This window comes from Macaca fascicularis, chromosome 6 (assembly GCF_037993035.2).
Source record: "Macaca fascicularis isolate 582-1 chromosome 6, T2T-MFA8v1.1".
Lineage (NCBI taxonomy): Eukaryota > Metazoa > Chordata > Mammalia > Primates > Cercopithecidae > Macaca > Macaca fascicularis.
Window position 1 is genome coordinate 155,696,788 of NC_088380.1, and position 24,918 is coordinate 155,721,705.

Consider the following 24,918-nt stretch of genomic DNA (forward strand, 5'->3'; position numbering starts at 1 on the left):
ATTCCTCTCAGATTCAGCAACAGAAGATTCAGTTAGGGCAGGAGCAGCGGCTCACGCCTGTAATCCCAGCAGTTTGGGAGGCCGAGGCGGGTGGATCACCAGGTCAGAAGATCAAGACTATCCTAGCTAACAGTGAAAACCTGTTTCTACTAAAAATACAAAAAAAAATTAGCCAGGCGTGGTGGCGGGTGCCTGTAGTCCCAGCTACTTGGGAGGCTGAGGCAGGGGAATGGTGTGAACCCAGGATAAGGAGCTTGCAGTGAGCCGAGATTGCGCCACTGCACTCCAGCCTGGGAGACAAAGTGAGACTCCATCTCAAAAAAAGAAGATTCAGTTAAGCACTGTGCTCTGAGGCATCTATTGTATTGTATGTAATGACTTAATTTCTCTCTTATGTCCCTAGGAGGGTAAGAGATATGTCCCAGCTTTGGGAAAAATAATTCTCTGTAGGGCTTAATTCTCTTGCAAAATCTCAATTTGAGAAGAGCTGCTAGAGCTTAACCCCTTTGAATGCTGATTCTCTTCAGGCCAAGGAGTCTTTTGAATGGCCAACTGAAGTCTCCTCTGCTTAAATTTAACACTATCTCCTTTTGTTCAGTGCTTCTAAGATGTGAAGAATTTATTAGCATGTCTCATAAAACTGTAGCGTAGCAGGAAATTAAATTCATCTAGTATAATCAGCTGTTAGGAAAGCTTTGCTGGTTGCTCTGCTCTAAGTTATGGTTGCCAAGGTGATTGCAAATTGATTGTTTGACTTGTTCTAGCATCTTTCCAGGTATTGATGTTAAGTTTAGACATTGACAAACCTAAGCAGGAATAAAAGAGGCCTGCCATGATGGTAAAAGGGACTCTAGAACCCAGGGAACAAGGAATGTTTAACCTGAAGAGGCTTTGTTTGCTAAGGAGAACTTGAAAGGATTCTCCCAAAACCTAGGACAGAGAAGAGACTTGTTTTTAGTGGCCTCAAGGGGGCAGACTTAAGATCAATGGGTAGAAGTGAGAAGATGGATTTCAGTTCAATAATGGGATAGCTAGAGAAATAGACACCTGCAGAAGGGGCTGGTGAGTTTGCCCTCACTAGAGATAGCTCTGAGTTTTGGTGGGTGCATTGTGTAAGGAGCTGACTAGATTGTGAGATGCTTCATTCAAAAGACGCTGACATCCCATCTAGCTATATTGCTCAATGATAACAGTAATTTTCGGAATCATTCTTCTTTCTAAAGAACCAAGTTTTGTCTCTCTTTTCAATTGTTTTTCACAGCAATCCAAATTAAAAGTAAATTAGCGACTATCCATGTTCAAAGGATCCTTTCATACATATGATTAGATAGGATCAATATGCATTCTATATATTTTTTTTTATTCAAAAATAAGATACTAACAGTAAGGTGTTTCTTCTACGGCAGCATGCTAAGCACTTGACGTGCATTTAATCTCATTTAATGTAAATTTAATGGGATAATGCTGTACAGAGACATTTTTAAGGCAAGCATTTTAAACTATTGTTTGAAAAGAAATCTACAGATGTTTCTGTGCTCCAGGATCATACACAAGAAAGAACTCTTGTCTAAGACAAGACCCAGTATAAGATTTTCCTAACCCATATGGCTGTTGGTGTGAGGGCATGCTCTGGCACCATGGAACCTTACTCCTATTCAAACATTCATTAGGTAAATCCAAATGTGAGGTTTTATTCCTGTTTGACAGGCAGGAAACGACAAATCAGTGTCTTAAGGGATTGACAAAACATGTAATTAGATGCTATCAATCACCATAAAAGAGCCTGCTTTTTCTTACATCAGATAAAGGTGCATTTAGTCTACTAAGAGCTTTCCAGTTCAAATGAAGCATTAACTCTCTAAGGTCACATGAACAGTAAGCAGGGTTACTTGAACTCCTCTGCTGGGAAATAAAATAACAGCATTAGGCAGGGAAAACTTGTGAGGCCATGAGCAGACCTGGACTCCTAATTTTCCTTAACACTTTGGCCTGGACACTTCTTGTTTTTTCACTTCAGTAACCTCACTGGCAAACTTGGGGGAAATAAACTAAATAATGTATTAAGCTCTTTCCCAGTCTAACTTTCTCTAAACCTATAATCACAAAAGGAGGTCAGGAGAAAAGACTCTTAGTCAGCAGACTACATCTTCACATTTCTACCAGCTTGGTGAAACAGCAGGGAGAGAGCGCACATCCATTCATCAAGGCTGGAGGGCAAAGGCCCAGAACTTCCTAATTGATATAAGCAGATTCTCCTTCTTTTTTGATTATTATTATACTTTAAATTCTGGGATACATGTGCAGAACATGCAGGTCTGTTACATAGGTATACGCGTGCCATGGTGGTTTGCTGCACTCATCAACCCGTCATCTACATTAGGTATTTCTCCTAATGCTATCCCTTCCCTAGGCCCCCACCCCCAGACAGGCCCTGGTGTGTGATGTTCCTCTCCCTGTGTCCAAGTGTTCTCATTGTTCAACTCCCACTTATGAGTGAGAACATGAGGTGCTTGGTTTTCTGTTCCTGTGTTAGTTTGCTGAGAATGATGGTTTCCAGCTTCATCCATGTCCCTGCAAAGAGCCTGAACTCACCCTTTTTTATGGCTGCATAGTATTCCATGGTGTATATGTGCCACATTTTCTTTGTCAAGTCTATTATTAATGGGCATTTGGGTTGGTTCCTAGTCTTTGCTATTGTGAACAGTGCTGCAATAAACATATGTGTCCATGTGTCTTTATAGTAGAATGATTTATAATCCTTTAGGCATATACCCAGTAATGGGATTGCTGGGTCAAATGTTATTTCTTGTTCTAGATCCTTAAGGAATTGCCACATTGTCTTCCACAATGGTTGAACTAATTTACATTCCCACCAACAGTGTAAAAGTGTTCCTATTTCTCCACATCCTCTCCAGCACCTATTATTTCCGACTTCTTTTTTTTTTTTTTTTTTTTTTTGAGATGGAGTCTCACTCTGTCGCCCAGGCTGGAGTGCGGTGGCACAATCTCAGCTCACTGCAACCTCCACCTCCCAGGTTCAAGCGATTCTCCTGTCTCGGCCCCAGAGTAGCTGAGACTACAGGGGTGCCACAACTTCTGGCTAATTTTTGTATTTTTATTAGAGACGAACTTTCACCGTGTTGGTCAGGCTGCTCTCGAACTCCTGACCTTAAGTGATCCACCCGCCTCAGCCTCCCAAAGTGCTGGGATTACAGGCGTGAGCCACCGCGCCCTCCCTGTTTCCTGTTTTAATGATGGCCATTGTATCTGGTGTGAGATGGTATTTCATTGTGGTTTTGATTTGCATTTCACTAGTAACTAGTGTTGATGAGCTTTTTTTCATATGTTTGTTGGCTGCATAAATGTTTTTTTTTTGAGAAGGATCTGTTCATATCCTTTGCCCAATTTTTGATGGGGTTGTTTGTTTTTTCTTGTAAATTTGTTTACGTTCTTTGTAGATTCTGGATATTAGCCCTTTGTCAGATGAGTAGATTGCAAACATTTTCTCCCATTCTGTAGGTTGCCTCTTCACTCTGACGACAGTTTCTTTTGCTGTGCAGAAGCTCTTTAGTTTAATTAGATCCCATTTGTCAATTTTGGCTTTTGTTGCCATTGCCTTTGGTGTTTTAGCCATGAAGTGTTTGCTCATGCCTATGTCCTGAATAGCATTGCCTAGGTTTTCTTCTAGGGTTTTTATGGTTTTAGGTCTTACGTTTAAGTATTTAATTCATCTTGAGTTAATTCTTGTATAAAGTTTAAGGAAGGGGTGCAGTTTCAGTTTTCTTCATATGGCTAGCCAGTTCTTGATTTAGCATTTGTGGGTTTTAAAAAAGGAGTTTCCCAAAATATTCAGTTAAACTTTTAAGTGACTTATGTGTATATTTAAATACATGATCAGTTAATATTTGTCTTAAAGGGGTTTTCTTTGTTCTTTTCTTATTATAGGAAGGTTAAACAATATGCTTATTTATGCCATAGCTTCACAAACAGGAAGGAGGTTTTAAATGGTTTAGTTCCACAATTTGAGTAGATGTGTATTTAAAGAAACGTTGTTGCATAACAAATACTGCCTCTTCCTAAAATGCATCATGCCAGAGCCAATTTTGGAAAACACAAATATGAGGTGAGTATATTTTGAAAACTATGTGAATATAATAGATCCTTAATTAATATTTGTGGATTTTATCGGAAATACTTGTTTTCTAAGGCATCTGTCTTGCAAAAAGTCAGTTTCTGCTGTGAAGGATGTTAAAGGGGACATGTAGGTTAAATTCTGTTTCTGAGTTTTGCTTCCAGAGTAAACACCCAACTTACTTTTGCCCTAAAGTATTTTATTGTTCTAGTAGAGAAGACTAACAATATATTCTAAACCGCTAAGTAATTTACATAAACTTCACTTACAAACTGTATTTGTGTGACACTTATATGAGCAAAAGCATTTTCATATTTCTTACTATATTATTCAATTCTTGCTCACCCCAATGGAAGTGACTTTATGCCCCTTTAGAGATAATGGAAATTAGGTACTTTTGATTTCTCTTAGAAAAAAAAATGAACTAGAAAGCTCCAAGTTTGGTGAATCTGGAACGTGGGTATTCCAATTCCAGTTGTAGTGCTTCCTCCCTGTCCATCACTCCTGTCTGCATGTAATTATGCAATACATTGAAAAGATTAAAAGATGGGTCTTAGACTCAGGCAGACCTGGGTCAAATCCAGATTCTGGCACAGCCCAGCCATTGCCCCTGGGAAGGCCATTTTCCTCTTCGAACCTCATTTGTTAATTAAGCTAAAAATAGTCCCCACCCCCATGGGACTGTGGGAAGGATTAAATAGAATAATGCATGAAAAGCACATAGCAGAATGGTCCATAAATGTTAGCCATTGTTATGTTATTATGTAATCTGCAAAGTATGTTTAGTTACACTTCATGAAATAGTTTCAGTTTTTCAAAGACACCACTAATACATGGGAAATCAAACCCTGAAAATTAATTTCACTTTAGCAGTAAAGTCACATGCCAGATGCAAAGGATAGTATTTCATGAACAAAGATCTTACTTTTGAGGTTTGGTCTTACTTTTTTTATTTCATAAGGAAGAAATATATATATATATTTATATATTTGGTTTTTATTTATTTGTATATTTATTTATAATTTGTATTTATATATTTATATGTTTATATATATATATATTTATATTTGTTATTTATTTATTTATTTATTTTTTTGAGATGGAGTCTTGCTCTGTCACCCAGGCTGAAGTGCAGTGGCACGGTCTCGCCTCACTGCAACCTCCACCTCCCAGGTTCAAGTGATTCTCCTGTCCCAGCCTCCCGAGTAGCTAAGACTACAAGTGCCCGCCTGGCTAATTTTTGTATTTTTAGTAGAGACAGAGTTACACCATATTGGCCAAGATCTTTTGCTTTCTATAGCTCCAAATGTTCTTAATGTTAAGACACTCTTAAGACTCTGAACCATATGAATTTGCCATTTTGGTAAGTCACAGACGCCAGATGGTGGCAATTTCATATGGTGCAACCCGAAAGATTAACAAACTATCCAGCAGATGAAAGGAATTTTTTAGTTGCATTGGGATTACTGAAGAAATTGTTTGAATTCTCAGTGCATCTCCAGTTCAACAGATAATGAGGGAGTGATGCCACACTCTCAAGAGTTAAAAACAAAACAACAACAAAAAAATTAAAACAAAAGTACACAACTTTCTCTCTCCGTCCCGAAATACATACATGCATACTCCTGCTCCAGGTGAAATCCAAAGGGTAAAACTGTCTTCATGCCTGCAAATTCCCAAGGAGGGCACCCAAAGTACTTGACAACGAGTGTGCTGAGGAAATCGGCAGCTGTTGAAGTCACCTCCTGTGTGCTCTTGCCAAATGTTTGAAAGTGAATATACTGGGTTACCGGGTGTATGCTGGGAGGGGGGCATTAGCAGTGCTTGGGTGAGGGAAGTTTGTGAGTACCCAGATGGAGACATCCGTGTCTGTGTCGCTCTGGATGCCTCCAAGCCAGCGTGTGTGTTTACTTTCTGTGTGTGTCACCATGCCTTTGTGCTTCTGGGTGCTTCTGTGTTTGTGGCCGCGTTTCTGTGTTGGACAGGGGTGACTTTGTGCCTGACAGCTTCTGTGTGAGCGCGCGCGCGAGTGTGCATGTCGGTGAGCTGGGAGGGTGTGTCTCAGTGTCTATAGCTGTGGTTCCGTATAAGTCTGAGCATGTCTGCCGGGGTGTATTTGTGCCTGTATGTGCGTGCCTTGGTGGGCACTCTCGTTTCTCTCCGAATGTGGGGCAGTGCCGGTGTGTGCTGCCCTCTGCCCTGAGACCTCAGGCCGCGCAGGCGCCCAGGGCAGGCAGGTAGCGGCCACAGAAGAGCCAAAAGCTGCTGGGTTGGCTGGTAAGCACGCCAGCTCCAGCTTTAGCCCTCTGGGGCCAGCCAGGGTAGCCGGGAAGGAGTGGTGGCCCGCCCGCCGGGGAGCAGCTGGGCCCCTCCCGGGCCAGCCCGAGCAGAGGGAGGGCGAGAGGAGGGGAGGAAAGGGGATGGGTGCCTCGCCCCTTCGGGCCTGCCGGCGTGCCATTGGCCGAAAGTTCCCTTACGTCACGGCGAGGGCAGTTCCCCTAAAGTCCTGTGCACATAACGGGCAGAGCGCACTCCGAGGCGGCTTCTCCAGAGCACGGGCTGGAACTGGCGGGCACCGCGAGCCCCTGGCACCCGACAAGCTAAGTGTACAAGACGTGTCCCCACCACACCCACCCCACGGCCGCTGAATGAGGCTTCCAGGAGTCCGCTCGCGGCCCGCAGAGCCCCGCCGGGGGTCCGCCCGCTGAGGCGCCTGCAGACAGTGCGCTCACCTGCCAGACTGCGCGCCATGGGGCAACCCGGGAACGGCAGCGCCTTCTTGCTGGCACCCAACGGAAGCCATGCGCCGGACCACGATGTCACGCAGGAACGGGACGAGGCGTGGGTGGTGGGCATGGGCATCGTCATGTCTCTCATCGTCCTGGCCATCGTGTTTGGCAATGTGCTGGTCATCACAGCCATTGCCAAGTTCGAGCGTCTGCAGACGGTCACCAACTACTTCATCACTTCACTGGCCTGTGCTGACTTAGTCATGGGCTTGGCAGTGGTGCCCTTTGGGGCCGCCCATATTCTCATGAAAATGTGGACTTTTGGCAACTTCTGGTGCGAGTTTTGGACTTCCATTGATGTGCTGTGCGTCACAGCCAGCATTGAGACCTTGTGCGTGATCGCAGTGGATCGCTACTTTGCCATTACTTCACCCTTCAAGTATCAGAGCCTGCTGACCAAGAATAAGGCCCGGGTGATCATTCTGATGGTGTGGATCGTGTCAGGCCTTACCTCCTTCTTGCCCATTCAGATGCACTGGTACCGGGCCACCCACCAGGAAGCCATCAACTGCTATGCCAAGGAGACCTGCTGTGACTTCTTCACGAACCAAGCCTATGCCATTGCCTCCTCCATCGTGTCCTTCTACGTTCCCCTGGTGATCATGGTCTTCGTCTACTCCAGGGTCTTTCAGGAGGCCAAAAGGCAGCTCCAGAAGATTGACAAATCTGAGGGCCGCTTCCATGCCCAGAACCTTAGCCAGGTGGAGCAGGATGGGCGGACAGGGCATGGACTCCGCAGATCTTCCAAGTTCTGCTTGAAGGAGCACAAAGCCCTCAAGACGTTAGGCATCATCATGGGCACTTTCACCCTCTGCTGGCTGCCCTTCTTCATCGTTAACATTGTGCATGTGATCCAGGATAACCTCATCCCTAAGGAAGTTTACATCCTCCTAAATTGGGTGGGCTATGTCAATTCTGGTTTCAATCCCCTTATCTACTGCCGGAGCCCAGATTTCAGGATTGCCTTCCAGGAGCTTCTGTGTCTGCGCAGGTCTTCTTTGAAGGCCTGTGGGAATGGCTACTCCAGCAACAGCAATGGCAACACAGGGGAGCAGAGTGGATATCACCTGGAACAGGAGAAAGAAAATAAACTGCTGTGTGAAGACCTCCCAGGCACGGAAGACTTTGTGGGCCATCAAGGTACTGTGCCTAGCGATAACATTGATTCACAAGGGAGGAGTTGTAGTACAAATGACTCACTGCTGTAAAGCAGTTTTTCTACTTTTTAAGACCACCCCCCCCCCCAACAGAACACTAAACAGACTATTTAACTTGAGGGTAATAAACTTAGAATAAAATTGTATAGAGATATGCAGGAGGAGGGGCATCCTTCTGCCTTTTTTATTTTTTTAAGCTGTAAAAAGAGAGAAAACTTATTTGGTGATTATTTGTTATTTGTACAGTTCAGTTCCTCTTTGCATGGAATTTGTAAGTTTATGTCTAAAGGGCTTTAGTCCTAGAGGACCTGAGTCTGCTATGTTTTCATGACTTTTCCATGTATCTACCTCACTATTCAAGTATTAGGGGTAATATATTGCTGCTGGTAATTTGTATCTGAAGGAGATTTTCCTTCCCACACCCTCGGACTTGAGGATTTTGAATATCTCGGACCTTTCAGCTGTGAACATGGACTCTTCCCCGCTCCTCTTATTTGCTCACACGGGGTATTTTAGGCAGGGATTTGAGGAGCAGCTTCAGTTGTTTTCCTGAGCAAAGTCTAAAGTTTACAGTAAATAAATTGTTTGACCATGCCTTCATTGCACCTGTTTCTCCAAAACCCCTTGTCTGGAGTGCCATTGCCTCCCCGACTGGAAACCACAGGTAACTACTTGTAATAACTGCCCATGACTTAATGTAGAATGATACAAGAATGACATGCACAGATTGCTTAACCCTTTCATTTGCCTTTGAATCTGCTGCTGCAAAGCTGCATCTCTCCTGACACTCATGCCCCAAATCAGTTCTGCCTGCTCTTAGTATAGCTCAACTCTCCCTATGGTTATTGTTCTGTGTTGTTACCTCAGAAACACTGACTCACAGAAGCGGAGTTATGGGCATATGTTTTTTTTCTCTCCACGCGCCCCCACCACCCACCTTCCAGTTCTACTTGTTTCATAACTGTTTATATTTATGTCTTGGCCATGTGTTATAGTGGAGCTCTTTGTACTGCATCAGGGCTTGGCATTTTAGGGATAAGGAAGATGTTCTTGTGAGGAAGCTACTCGAACATGGCCCCGTAATTCCGAGGGAAAATTAAAAAGGCATCGGTCATGGGGAGAAAAACTGGAGAACACATAACTGATGGATACCACGTGACCTAGAAATAGAATTTTAACCCCTTTTCCTTCTTTCCTTTGGTCCCTGTTTTCTTCTCCCACTGACTCTCCTCGGTTCAGTATAAACCAAGGTTCTGAGTCTTGGCACTGTTAGCATTTTGGACCAGATAACTCTTTGTTGTGAGGGCTGCATCATTGGATGTTTAGCACCTCTGGCCTCTATTCATTAGATGCCAGGAGCATCCCCTGCTTATAACAGGCAAAAATGTTTCCAGATATTGCAAAAGAGCCCCTCAGGTGTGAATTAGCCCCTGATTGAGAGTCACTGGTAGAAACTAAAAATCTCAGCAGATATATACATTCTTTCTGCAAGCACTTGATTGTGCCGAGCCTTGGAGAGGGATTTTCACAGTTCACCTAGGCAGTAACACACCCTCATCAGCACTCTTTCCATTCCATCATGCTGCCTCCTAAACTTGCTTTCTAGCTGCCCAAATAGTGACCCTGAAGTGTTAAGAAGGCTTCAGGTCTGTACATGAATTGTCAATGGAGGTGAGGCCTGTGGCCCATGGCTCCTGCTTGTGAAGAGATTAGAATACTGTCAAGAGGCACGTTAGGGGAAATCACAAAAGTAAACACATTTCTTCTCCCAGCCCCTTTCTATTTTTGCCTGTGTGTCTGAGCCAGAGCTTGGCCCAGGTTTGATGAAGTGGATCGTCCTCCTTGGCAACGCCAGGCTAGGGCAGATCGGCCTACAGGGTTCATTGCCATTTCACTGGCTCATGAAGCTGACTCCACTCCTCTCTTCCTTTCTATCCCAGCCAAGGTCCCCAACCAGAAAAGCATTGGCCTTCTCTGCTTCCTGTCAGCTCAATGATGGGACGTTTGGGTGAGCACTGAGCTCTCAGGAGAATGTTAGGCGCCTGTGATTTTGGAACATGCCGTGGCAAATTGGGGAATGTGTGTCATTCGGTGCTTTCACTTTTTTCCAAGGGTTTGCATACCTATTATCACATTCTCTCTCTACTGCTCTGGTCCCCACACTCAGAGATTTGGGCAGCTTCTTTGGCTAATCTTCATACTCCCGGTAGCCTCATAAAATCTCAGACATGGAAGAGCCCATAGAAAGTATTTAACATCTGAAGAGACTGAAACGCTGTGAGGCGAAGGGCTTGCCCAAGGTAACCAGCCAAGGATGTCAGAGTGGGAACTCAAGCCAGGGAACCCAACTGCTATTCCAGGAACTGCTGCATTCTCTCCACCACATTAGCATTGAGTTCTTTCCTCACCCTCAACTGGGGCTATAACATAACACATTCATTTCGGCCAAGGTATTTTTCTTTTGTCCTTAACACAAAATTTGGAGCATAAACAAATAATCTGCAATAGGAACAAAAGAAACAATTGCTCATTTAACTCAGCAAGAGTCCACTAAGATATCTTCTGCATTTAGGGAAGCTGGGAGATTCCTTAGCCCTTTATAACCAAATGTCAGTGTTGTATATATACTCCTTTGCCTAAAGGAATGTCTAATGTAATTTCTGTGAAAAATTCAGGTATTAATATTAATTCAGATTCCCAGCTAAAAGGAGAGTTTAACCATATTCACATTCCTTTACGAATATTGTAAGCACAAGAACTTTGATTAGTTTTAAGGGTCCTGATAAGCAAGAGTATTCTAGCCATATCTTAATCCTTTACTTTCTACCTCTTTGGTGTGTTGCTTTGTTTCTTTTGAGGGGTTGGCTTTTGTTGGTGTCCCTTTGTCTCTCTGTTGCTGACAAGTTGGCTACCTAAAATTTGTGTTGTATTCATCATCGGAAAGTTTTCTTTGCCTGGACAGCAAGTTCTCAGAGTCTGTCAAATGAGAACTTTTTTCTAAGATGCAAGCTGACAGATGTGAACGGTGGCAGGACAGGGTGAGCCTCCCTACTGAATAATTAATGGGATAAGGAATCTGGAGAAAAGGGAGCTTGAGAATAGGAACTATCTTTGCACGATTCTTGGAATGTTTCTCATGGTGAACCTACTGCCAAATGGAGCCTAAACCAGAATCAATCAGAAAGTATTTTTGGAGAACCTACTGTGTGTAGCATGAGAAAAGTATAGGTTTCAGTTTCTGCCTTTTGGAGCATGATATTAATGATACTAAGCAGATAGCTTTTATGGAATCTTACTAAATGTTAGTGACTATATTAGACACCTGTTAGGCATTATGTCCTCTTCACAACTGTATGATGTAGGTAGCATAATTGTCCTCATCTAACAAACGAGGGAGCTGAGGCTCAGAAAGCTTCAGTAACTTTCCAAAGCCATACCACCAACTAGTTGCAGAGTCAGGACGAGAACCCAGGTCTCTGTGATTCCAGGATCCATGGAGCCTAGCACCCAGGCAAAACAGGAAGCAGCACGAGGTAGCTTAGAATCTGTGCCAGAACAAGTGTAAGAACTGGAAATGCAATACTTTGTTGAGAGAAGAGGGAGATTGCTGTGGGTTGAGGCAGGGAGGAATGTTCCCTTCCAAGCATGTTACTGCAGTGTTTCTGGGGACTGGGACAAAAAAACCGATCACTGAAGTGCCTAGTTTGCTTCTCCGAGTCTTTGTTTTGTCTTCTCATCAGAGAATCAGACCAAAATGGAAAGAGGATGTGAAACTCTAAAACGAACACAGCAGAGTGAAGCAGAAACACAGGCTGCCCTACATCCTGCAACTCTTTCTCAGCCCCAGCGTTGGAAAGGTCTCCTAAATTGAGTGGGTGGCCGGATTTTATGGAAATTTGATAGGTCTGGGTAGCCATATAGGTATGTTGTCCATCTTGAGCTAGCATTCTAGAGCAAAGGAGATGATTTTCTGACAACAGAGAGCAAGGAAAGTTAATATGCTTTCAGTGATACTTTTCATTGACAGTATAACCTCTACTAAATTCAGTCTGTGCTAATCCGTACTTCACTGACAGTGCAAATATAATTTGAAGGAGGGATTTTTCTAAATGCCTAAGAGAACAAACTTCCTAAGCACTTTCAAGAACTTGAGAAATTCTGGTGTTTTATGAATAATAGGAGGCAGGGTGAGGTGAAAAGAGCCCCCCTCCAACCTCCCGCCCACCCCCACTCTCTCTCTCTCTGAAGTTGGGTGAGGCAGTTTTCCTCAGCAGACTTCCGTTTGCTCATCTGTAATTTGAGGCCAGTACAGGTGGTATCTAAGCTCTGCTCCACTCTAAATGTAAATTTATACAGTTGTTAATTTAGAGGCTAGAGATAATCATTTATATTTCTAATTAGAGTTGATGACATTTGCCATATAAACAATGGTTGAATATTCTGAAGGTTGTCAGCCTGCAGAAGAGAATGCTGTGAAGTACTATTTCGTGCATGATAATTTCTTTTGAGTATGATCTGGGGGGGAAAAAAAACAGATTTCTCGGTTCTGCATGAATACAAGAAGGCAAGCAGAACCTTACAGAATGGCAGATTCCAGCTCAGGTATAGGAAGACTTTCAAAAGAGTGAAATAAATAATCTATCAGGATCATGAACCTCCTGTCTGTGGAAGCATTCAAGAGAAGCCCAGATGAAGCTCTGTTCGGGATAAAGCACAAGGCCTGCACTGAGCGGGAGGCTGGGCTAGGCTCTTTCCAAATCTGTGATCCTGTGTCATTGAAAACAGCAGACCTGAATGTTCTTAAAGTGTATTCAAACTGTTCCCTAATTCCAGCTGGCCTTCTCCCCAATTCCTCTGGATTCCAGAGGTTTCACTGCATTCCTAAATGGGAAACCTCCGGGGGAAATCAGGATCTCAACAGCGTTTGGCCATGGGGAGAAATCCAGAAATAGAGTAACAAGGTTAAGCAGTTTTCCAAACTATTAGACCTTTTCATCAGCTGCTCTTCCCATGCCTTTTGCAAATGACCTACTAACTCCCAGATCGAGAATAATGAGAGCTGCAAAGTCCTCTCTGCAAAGACTATTACATCCTTCTCCACCCTCGGAATCATTGCACTTCCTGTGGTCTTTTTGTCACCCTTACAGGGCAGGAAGGAATGGAGGCAGGTCCCTGGCTAGCACTGGAACACTTCAAAGCTTCTAGCCTCAAAGTGTGGAGACCTGGGGTCTGTCATAGCCCAGCCACTAAGAGTCTGGGTAACCTCAGACAGGCTACTTCCCTTCTCTAGACCTGTTTCATCACCTCTAAAGAGAGACACTTTGGCTTATATGGGTCCTCTGTTTCCTTCTTTCTCTAAAATTCTGTAAGATATTAGGAAGTCTTCAGTACCGCACATCTGACTGCACTGCTTTTATTTTTAAAAGCATATTTTTTCTTTTTAAAAGGATAATGGATAATTATTATAGGACATTTAAAAGTATATGAAAGTATAAAATGAGATAAATCACACTTAATGTCACCACCTGAAGATAACCATCGATAAATTTGATGATATATACGCTTCCAGTCTTTGTTCTAAGCCTAGCTATACAAATGTACATAAATATATTTGTAAAGGAAAATAGAATTATATTATTTATACTGTTTTGGATCCACTGCTGATACTTTTACAAATGCTCCCTTGAACTTACTTTTGTGTGTACTGTGATACAGATGTTATAATTCCTGTTTGCCCATTGGCCTGATTTTATAGAGTGTTCAGGTGCGAAAGAATCACCACTCCCGGAGAGTCTGAATCACAAAGTCTGCGTTGGGGTCTAAGAATCTGCATTTTAGCAAGTTCCTCCAGGTTTTTCCAACACAGATTGCCCATGGACCACATTTTGAGAAACAAGGCTACAAAGATATAAACTTTGTATAAATCAGAGAGAATCCCTCCCCCTGCCCCTTGCTAGTGGATGAAAAAGATGTTTCTATACTTGCCTTGTTGAAAGCACACTTTCTGCACCTGGGCTCTAATCTGCTTTCAGAGCAGAGGAAACTAACCACTGAACATCCAGGACAGAGTTCTTTTGACATTGTTGAACGCCTCCTACCCAGCCTGTTGATTTGGATAAAAATAAGTCTATTCAGGTCACATAGTGACCAATAACTTCTGTTTGGAAAAGTGCAACAGTAGGTTTCTATTCTCATAGAGAGCCTCTTTTGATAGTAGCAACTGCTAATAGCTACGAAGTGTTTCTTATGAGCCAAGCATTGTAGCTGGCAATTCTGGGGCATGTTCTCATTTAGTATTCACATCGACTCTGGGAAATAGTGCTATTATATTTGTCATCATTTTATAAATAGGAAAACTAAGACTTTCAGAGGTAAACTAAGTTGTCCAAGATCACATAACCCACTGGAGTGAAACTTAGTATTCTGAACCAGAGTCTATGTGTATGTTTTGCCACTAGAATAGGCCGTCTGTCTTTTCTCAGTTGGGGATCAGGTAAGAAAGAAGGAAGGAGAAGATTATGAGAGGGTATTTTTCATGGACGCATTTTGTTCTAATTCTCCATGGAATCTTCTCAGAGGGGCCTGATTAATGTATGCCCCTTGAGACTAAGGAGCAAGCCCTACTGTCTAGGCAGGTTGTGATTCAGTATAAACTGGGAAACAGGATCGTACTTAGAGTCGGCATCTCTGTCTTTCACCATTATTCGGACACAGTTTAAGTGAGCTTGCCCCGCCAGATAGGAGGGCAGAAGGAGGCACCTGGTCACAGCACATGGGTTTGCACTGAGTCAAATCACTACTTTCGGGCCAGGAAGCTCTTGACACCTGGAGACCGGGTGCTCTTCCCATGTCTCTGACAAGGTCTGTATCAGCATCTGAGGTTTCTCATTAGAGAATATCAGGGTGAGATAGGCCATGACAGAGCCTGTAACTCCTTATTCCTTAGTGCACTGGCTGCAAAACCTGGGCTCAAGGTGGCTGGGGTCACTGGGCAAGGTAGGACAGGGCCCGAGGGAGCATGCTCTCTGCTGGCTTGGTTTATTTTATTTTATTTTTTCCAGTGCTGTGAGGGGAAGACAGGAGTTTTTAAATGTGTTCGTATATTCAGGAAAAGAAAACCGCTTTCAAAATCATAACAGCAACACCCATGACAAAGCAAAAGTGGAATTCTAGGGAACTCTTGCTTTTTTTTCAACCACACCATACTGATTTTACAACCTAAGACTTGTGTCCCAAAGCCACAACTCTTTGTATGGGGACTTTTCTTCATTTCTTCAATTCGATCTCTAAAACTACTGCCTAGTTTTCTTTTTATAAAAATCCATTTAGATATTTCTAAATATCACAGACAACCCTCCTGGTCTGTTGGTGGGTTTTTGCTGCTGCTGTTTTATTTTGTTTGGTTTGTCTGAGAGGTCCTCATGGTTCTTGTGATATATATTGCAAAAATAAGTCTGTTCTGCTCACGGTGTTGCTCACAAACATTCAAACTAGGTTTCTTGTTTCATTTTCCACAATGTCTATAAATCCAAACGTTCACCCAGAACCCCCAATTCAAAAGAATAGAGGGTCAACCTGAAGGACTGAGTGGTGCTAGACTTAGAAATCTTTTTTTATAGAATTGTGAAAGGGTTAGTCGTGTCAGCTTAGGTATGAGTTTCTTGATATTATTTTATTTTATGGCAGTGGGTCCCCAACCTTACAGAGCACAGAAATGATTTGGGGAAACTTCTGAGAAAATGCACATTCCTGACACCCATTCTGGGATTCTGAGCTAATAGGATTGTAGTTGGGGGCCAGGAATCTGCATTTGCCACAACTTTCCCAGAGGATGGTGAAGCAGGTGGTCCAAGGATCACAATCTGGGGCCCTGGACATCACACTGTCTTCTTCCCTTTCTGCTCTATAGCACAGAAAGTAGGCAGGTAAAAGCTGATCATGGGTGGCTGTATGCATGCACACAAACAACTGTTTGGTCACATAAGCAGAATTCGAATTTTCCTGTGTTACCAAATTTAAAAAAGAAGACGAAAACAATTTGTAAATTAACATAAAAGAGGAAGGTGATAATGAAATGCCTTGAGCAACTAGGAACTTAATTGAAATGGTGTTTTGTCATTGACATGGCATTTAACCCGTGATACCTCCAACCTCCCGATAGCATCACTGTCACCTAGACCCTGCCCCTCTGCATGTAAATGGGGAGGTAGCAGCCCAGGAAGAAAAAAATAATTTTGCTCCAGTGATAGGTTCTTAGTCCAGTGCTCCTTCCTCCACAACACCCTGCCTTGGGTTAAGTCAAATCACACTAAGGTGCCTTTGGATCAGTTCACCTAATGCACATAAACCCTCCTTCTTAGAAATCTGAAAGGGGACCCACCCAGCTGCAAAGAAGAATATGACTCACACATAGATATATACACTTCCACAGATGCACACACCCAAATAAACACACACAGAGACTTTTACATGGATGCCTATACCCATATCAGCACAAATGCACACACATGCATTTTCACATAGAAATTTGTACAAATCTAGGTTTTTTGTACACTTCCATATGATTGCTTAAATAAATGTAGGATGCAGACATACTCAGTGTATGTTGTCCTTAGATAGAACACTCTTCCTTAGATGTATACTGGCATAGGGATCCCTAAGCAGACCTCTCTGTGCTCCAGATGAGCAAATATGCCATGTCATGTCATCATGGTCATGCTGATACCTCAGTACACACAGATTCATATGCTGACCCCCCTCCCTATGTAAGTATACACACCTTTCATTCAATACATGTCGATAAGGCTTGGCTGTGTCTCCACCCAAATCTCATCTCTAATCATAGCTCCCATAATTCCCATGTATTGTGGGAGGGACCCGGTGGGATATAGTTGAATCATGGGGGCAGTTTGCCCCATACTGTTCTCGTGGTAGTGAATAAGTCTCATGAGACCTGATGGTTTTATAAGGGGAAACCCCTTTGGTTTGGTTCTTACTCTCTCTCGCCTGCCGCCAAATAAGACATGCCTTTTGCCTTCTGCGTGATTGTGAAGCCTCCCCAGCTGCTTGGAACTGTGAGTCCATTAAACCTCTTTCTTTATAAATTACCCAGTCTTGGGTATGTCTTTATCAGCAGCATGAAAATGGTCTAATACTCATGTCTGTTGAGTACTCATCATACGCCAGGAACTGTTTGGTTCTAAAGATCAGTGGGTGAACAAAAGCAGTTGATCCTTGCCCTGACTAAGTCTGCATATAACTGATGAGGTACATTTAAAAAATGGATACAAAATGGCAACTATGGTAGGTGCTACGGAGAAAATATAGGATGTTTTGAGGGAATCCAGCTAATTCTGGGCGGTCAATAACTGTTCTCCCAAAGAAGTAAAGTATCAACAAGTACCTGAAGAATGGCTATCTAATGCCTAGCAAAACAGAAGAGGGAAGAACATGGTGCTTAGGGAGAAAAGCACATGCAAATGGCACATGCAAATGGCCTGTGGTGAAAGGAGAGCTCTGAGTAAGAAAGGTTAAGCAAAGGTCAGTGTAGCTGCTGTGCAGAGACAGGAAGGGCATATTGGGACGCAGGATGAGCCTGCGGGAGGCAGACAGGGTCACTCTGTGAAGAGCCTTTTTGCTGCATTAAGAATTTGGATCTTTAGCCTTAGAGCATTTAGAAGCTATTGATGTATTTGCAACAGAGTTCAAATTAGTATTTTGAGAGAACATCTCTGAAGATATGCTTACTGATACAAAAGCATTCTTATACAGATAAGTGCACACAGATGGGTCCATGTGTGCATTTGTGTGTGTTTTCTTTTTCTTTTTCTTTCTTTCCTTTTTTTTTTTTTTTTTTTTTTTTGAGATGGCGTTTCACTCTTGTTGCCCAGGCTGGAGTGCAGAGGAGCTATCTCTACTCACTGCAACCTCCGCCTCCCAGGTTCAAACAATTCTCCTGTCTCAGCCTCCTGAGTACCTGGGATTACAGGCATGTGCCACCATGCCTGGCTAATTTTTTGTATTTTTAGTAGAGACAGGGTTTCACCATGTTGCTCAGGCTAGTCTGGAACTCCTGACCTCAGGTGATCCGCCTACCTCGGCCTCCCAAAGTGCTGGGATTAGAGGTGTGAGCCACCGCGCCCAGTTGTGTGTTTTCTTAGAAATGCATATAAGTATTCACTCACAAGCTCTGCCTCTCAGAATACACCTCTCTGTACTTACATGCACAATGTATTGGGAGGCAAGGAACACCGTCCTCACGGAGTATCATTAGGCCTAAGCCAGTCTTGGGGGTGGGGTGGTGGGGGGACTAGGGAAATAATATATCCAGCCTCAACACTCTGACTTTGTAGCTTCCCTGGGCTTTGCTGCTTGGCCTCATGCATGTGCCACCAGCTCTGCTCCCCCTCCTCTTGGCTCAGAGTACCCAGGGACAAGGTGGAATTTCTTCCAGAACATGATCATTGACTATTCTTGGCCTAGGCAAGGAGGGGAGGATGGGCAGGCCGGGTTACATAAAGATTGCCTTGTGCCCTCTCAGAGTTGTAAGCAAAGCCTTTGCCCAGCTCCAAGCCTGGAGTACTCTTTGCATAGAGCTGGTAATACGGAGAACTAAACACAAGTAACCATGGGGAAAAATAGAGGTCTTCAGGTCCTGGTGGGGACTGTGGTGGGACTAGAAGTAGTGCATCCCATAAGCAACCACTGCATGAAATGGTAATGGTACACTGGAGGAAGACACAGACAAAGCCCGGTAGGAAAGCTTATTCAAGGCAAGATATCTGTCTGTTTTCCTCATCGCCTTGGCACGATAAACACATGTACACACATATTTACACATTAGCAATTTTCCCTTCAGTGGGTGTAGCATCTCACAGCAGAGGAAGCAGCAAGTAATTTATGAGCCACGACATTCTGAATTATTTTCCCTCCAATGAAATAGAACTATATTTACATACATTTTGCTCCTGTTTACTAGCAGAGTCAGCAAGGGCTTGAACCAGAGCCAGCGATAGTCTCCAGGGAGATCAATAGAAACATTCATGCAGAAGCAAAGGCTCACCTAAAGCCTTACAGGCCATAAATATGGTCCCAAATGATTTTTTCTTTAATTCATTTATTTATTTTTATAGACAACTCACTGTCTTACCCAGGCTGGAGTGCAATGGCACAATCAGAGCTCACTGCAGCCCCAAGCTCCTGGGCTCAAGCAATCCTCCTATATCAGCCTCCTGAGTAGCTGTGACCACAAGCTCACACCATCATACCCAGCTAGTTTTTTGTTTGTTTGTTTTAGTTTATTTTTTATTTTTGGTAGAGACACAGTCTATCTATGTTGCCCAGGCTGGTCTCACCACTCCTGATCTCAAACAATCCTCCTGCCTCCGCCTCCCAAAGTGTTGGGATTATAGACGTGAGCCACTGCACCTGGCCTCAAGCAATTCTAAAGATTTCTACCCACTGAGATTTTGTTTTCCAACGTGGGCTTAGAAAATGTTTCCTTCCAAAATTAAAAGGAATCTGATAATGTAAGTTGAAGTTCTTTTCATTTTGCTTTAGGCTGTGTTGGAGACATGCTTCTTTTCCCTTTGTTGGTTGCCCTTTTATGGTAGCAAGGGACCAGATCCATCACACTGCTGAAGATCATAACACTCAAGGGGACACTGTGTGATAACATTTTCTCATATTGACCCAGAATTTACAGAGGGCAGTTGGTAAAGGGCTTTTGTATTTGCCATCTTGTTTAATCCTCACAACTCTGAGGTCAGCATGGTTGTTCCCATTTCACAGATACAAAGACTGAAGTTAGAAGACTTGCCGAAGGACATGGAGCAATTATAATACATGGCTGGGTGAGAACCTGATTTTAGTTCTTCATGTTCAGGCTCAGAAAATAACACAAGCTTTACTACACTCTCCTACCCTCCTAAGACTTGGGCTCTTCTCAATGTATTCCTCTACTTTCTGGTGCATTCTTATCTTATAAAAGTCAGGGTTAACCCTCCCCAGCACTGAAGCTACAGCTGCCAAGTTGCAGATAAGCAATTGCCTGCTCCAGGGATAGCCCCAGGATGCTTTCACTGTTGACAAGCCCCAAGCTTCGGTGAGCTCACGTGGTTGGTGAGCAACAGTGACTCTATCAACTGTGGCTTAGAACGAAAGCTCTGAGCCTTTCACGGTCCTTGTGCCAGCCACCAGATGCACCATCACCAAGTCCAAGCTGTGGACCATGTGCTCTTCCCATACCTGTTCTCCTGGCAGCTTAGGCTCTTCTGAGGCTGTTTTTGTTCACTTTGCCTAATTTCTCTTTGGGTCAGGGTGTTTCTGTGGGAAGACCCAATATGATTTGCCCCCATCCCACACCCACTTGAAACAGCCCAGCCAGTTTTTTAAGGGCCAAGTTCCACGCCTCAGTAAAAATTGCAGGCTCTGGGAAGTTACTCAACTTCTTGAAAACCACTAGTGTTTGGTTGAGATGTTTTATTTTAGTCATAGCAATTAAATGTTCTTGTTTTGCATACACATCTTCCAAAAGAATTGCCTTCAGCATAGGTGAACAGCATATAATGGATTTGGGAAAGCTTGGAGTGAATGACATACACCAACCATAAGAAAAGATTCTGTTGATAATCTCTTCTCCTCGGAGTATCGGCTTGTCTGTTTTACTTGGCTTTCCATGCAATGTTGTGACTCATTCATTCATTTACACATTTTGAACACTTACATCTGCCGCAACCTATGCTAACTACTGGGGATATTGCAGTCATCAAAATAAGCATGGTTAATTCCTGCCTTTGATTTCTTATGGTCTTATGGAGAAGATGGACAATGAAAACAGAATTATAAAGAATGTGTGGATCTTCTTCCCTAATCCTAACATTCAGGAAAACCAGTATACTTACCAACAGGGTGAGGGATGGGAAATTGGCTTCTAGATTTTGCCAGTAGATTCAGGAAGATATCTGATATCTGTCAACCTTGAACTGGTCTCTAATTATTGCATAAAAATATGATTATTTTCTCTTTAAAAATGCCTCAGGAAAAAGTAGAGTTGAAGGTGGCTCTCAGGATTCTCAATGTCTCCGTTGTGGTCCACTTCCAGAATATTATGTCCAATTCTGAGGGTCACATTTTTCAAGGGAAAAATACATTTAGCTCCCTTCTCAGGTTGCCAGATTTAGCAAATAAAAATATAGAACACCCAGTTAAATTTGAATTTCAGATAAGTAGTGAATATATTTTTCATATAAATATGTCCCAAATATTGCATGAAACATACCTATAGAAAAAATATTATTTATTTATCTGAAATTTAAATGTAACTAGGCATCTTATATTTTATTCTGACAGCCCTAATAAAGAACTATAGAGAAGACAGTGACAAAACCTCAATTCTAAGTCTCAAAATGAATAGTTGGAGAAACCTGGCTTTTTGGATTAGAAACAATGATAGTAAGAACCTAGATTTATGTAGGAAAGCATTTTCTGAGCATTGTTCCCAATAGTATATATGGAAAACAGTAAAAGGTACAGCAGGAGGAAAACAAAAATTGAAGTCAAAAGTTTGAGAGGACAAAAGTTTGGAAAATAAATTGCAAAACCAGTATTTCCCTTTTGGAGTTCATGTTAGGCAGTTGCATCCTAAAAGTTCTAAAAAGTTTTGCAGGAAGCATACCTGGTTGACCTGATTTAACCTGGCTTGCCCACAGAGTTCTATTTATGGATTTTTGTCTGTTTGTTTTGGTATGTTTGTTTTATGAGGACACCTAGTAACATCGTGCAAACTTACTACTCTGCTCAGCACACTTTGGGGAACGCTGGTATAAAAAATGAAAGGTGTCTTCAAATGTCTAGAGTGTTGCTGGTTAGGGAGGAAGTGGACTTGGCCTTGTAAACCAAAGGGTAGATCTAGACCTAAATCATAGACATATCTGGGAGGCAGATTTGGCTCAATATGAAGACTAGAACTTTCTAACAATTAGAATAATCTGAAAGATAATGAGCTCCCTGGTCCTGGAGACATTCAAGCAGAAACAGAATGCTGTCAAGGACACAGGAAGAAATTCTTGCTGTGTAGAAAGTTCTCTGGGTCTGCTGTGAAAAGCACCTTCATGTAAAACATGGACAGGGCCTCCACCAGCAAACTTTCTTTAAAACTATGTCCCATATTCTATATCCCTTCTGCAGTCTAAGTACCTCCCTCCTTCATCCACCTTTAATATGTTTCCTTCCCATCTAGAACTCAAGGAGATTAGACTTCAAAAATGAATCATCTTTGTTCTGACAGGGCCCTTTTTATACCCTAGCCCAGCTATCTTGGATCCTCCACCCTGAGCCTCTGGCAGTGGCTCATAAACTTCAGAGGTAACCTAGAGGTCACAGCAGAGCTTAGTGGCACTGCCCCACATGGTGCCCATGGTAGAGTACAGGATCACCAGGCATTTGAGGCATACAGCATAATGGAATCCATCAGAGAATCAAATCCTAACCTTGCTCCTTCCAGAATCTGTTACCTGGAATAAGTGTCTTAGCCTCTCTGAGCTTTATTTCCCTCTGGAATAAAACAAGGGAGCGGAGAGGGGGAATAATGATACCTGCATCATAATATTATGAGAATTAAAAGAGATTAAGAGGGCATAAAGGATCCTGCCAGAGGTCCCAGTACAGAGTGACATTCAGTAAATGTTTATTTAATGTATGAATGTGATTGTTACCATCATCATAGTAGCAAACATCCAAAGAAGTTGAAAGACTTCTTTTAGAAATCCACTAATTAATGTGCCAAGATTTCAGGCCCCTGACAAAGTAATAAGCTGGAAAGTGTCTAACTTTGCTTTTGATAACTTTGCTTTTGATAATACATTCCTGAGAACAGAAACTAGCACATGTGTATTGAAGAATAAGGTGTTCCTTTCCGCTGTCTAGAAATAAGCTGGAAAGTGTCTAACTTTGCTTTTGATAACTTTTGATAACTTTGCTTTTGATAATACATTCCTGAGAACAGAAACTAGCACATGTGTATTGAAGAATAAGGTGTTCCTTTCTGCTGTGTAGAAAGAGCACTGCTTTTGATAATACATTCTTGAGAACAGAAACTAGCACGTGTGTATTGAAGAATAAGGTGTTCGGCCGAGACGGGCAGATCACGAGGTCAGGAGATCGAGACCATCCTGGCTAACACAGTGAAACCCCGTCTCTACAAAAATACAAAAAACTAGCCAGGCGAGGTGGCGGGCGCCTGTAGTCCCAGCTACTTGGGAGGCTGAGGCAGGAGAATGGCATGAACTTGGGAGGTGGAGTTTGCAGTAAGCTGAGATTGTGCCACCGCACTTCAGCCTGGGCTACAGAGTGAGACTTCTTCTCAAAAAAAAATAAATAAATAAATAAGGGGCTGGATTCCGGTTTCTTCTGGGTCGCGTGAGCTGTGCCTTTGAATTGGGTGGTAAACGCAGATATCTAGCAATGCTAATGGTCCACCATTATTAGTGAAGACCTCACCAAACCTGAAACAGAGTGTGTGTGTGTGTGTGTGTGTGTGTGTGTGTGTGTGCGCGCACACACATGTGTGCACACATGTGTGCACGTGTATGGCAATACACAGAATGCACAAGATGCTTTGACATCACTTAGATTGTCCCCTGCCATTGTGCCTGTCTGCAGGATTGGCAAATAGACCCCAAATTAGTTATGAGGGAGTGAGATGACCACTGACTCAGAATGGGGAAAATTAAATTCAAGTCCCACTCCTGACTCTGCTGGCAAAGCTTGCTTTCTGTCTCCGGGGGTGTGGAACTGAAGAGAGCCCCTTGTTTCCCTCCCCATCTTTGCCTCCCCATCTTTCATGGAAAGGATTTGGTTCCAGGATCTCCCAGTTCTGCGTCTCTTGGGAAAGTGTCTCTGATCTATTTTTGTTTGAATTTGCATGTTCTCCACATGGATTATTATCTGGCTGACTCGAGTTTTGCTTATTTCTTTTGTTTGATCTGCTCGGTTTTCATAACACAAGCTCTAAGGCCAATTTTAGCCCTTTTTGGATTATGAGAGTGTCAAAATTAAGGTATTGAAGAATTTGTCATGGTTTCAGTCAAGGATACTTGTCTCCCCCGCCCCCACCCTCCCTGGTGAGCCTTTCTACTTTGGCCCAAGTAAAAGCCTTCACCTCCCTAGATCCCTCCCTAAATGGAGTCTGGTTTTCACATTAGCTGAGAGAAGGCCCTGAAGTCAGAAATCCTCGGCACATGAGTCACTTTGTCTCTTTGTGCCTCATTTCCCCCATCTATAAATAAGTGGAGTCTTGCACTTTCTCATCTCCCAGTGTTGGAGGGCTTTCCATGGAGGTGGCTTTGTGCAGACCAAGGGCTCCTTCCTCACTGGCACATTCTGCCTTCCAAGGTGGATTCTCTTGACTATCAGGGCCCGGGGGATTCTCTAATAAAATAATGCATCTCTCTGTCTTCCGGCTTCCACTCCTGGGTCCCTCCAAGGCCCCTTCATTACCTTCTGTGTGACCTTTCTAAAACGCAGCAGGCAGTCTTGGCTAAAAAGCCTTCGGTGCCCTGCAGCTACCTTCAGTAGAAAGGTTTCAGCAAATGAGTTCAAAAGGAAGTACGGTGAAAACTGACACAGAGAACTAATAGCACACCCAAACACATGCTAATGTACAGCCTAGATCCATGTATTTGAATCTATAAGGTGGAAGGCAGTGTTCTGAGAATAAAGGGAGGAATAAGACTTGGCCCCTGTGTCTGAGAAGCTTACATCCTTTTAAAGGTAAGCAAGTATACAAAAATAATAATGTTTTTCTATTTTTAAGTATTGGAAGTACCTTAGAAATCACTGA

General features: G+C 43.0%; 1 protein-coding gene across 2 annotated transcripts in view; it reads left to right on the top strand.

Moving 5' to 3' along the window:
• Nucleotides 1–6,660: 6,660 nt before the first annotated feature.
• ADRB2 (adrenoceptor beta 2) overlaps nucleotides 6,661–24,918 on the top strand; it is a 131,213-nt gene continuing 112,955 nt past the window's right edge. Inside the window, exon 1 of one of the 2 annotated variants that reach the window (XM_015451417.4) lies at nucleotides 6,661–8,061. In XM_015451417.4, coding sequence (XP_015306903.2) covers nucleotides 6,882–8,061 — 1,180 coding nt within the window. In that variant the 5' untranslated portion in view covers nucleotides 6,661–6,881. Of the gene's footprint in view, nucleotides 8,673–24,918 lie in introns of those variants that run through there. The other variant, XM_065546945.1, reaches the window with a different exon arrangement.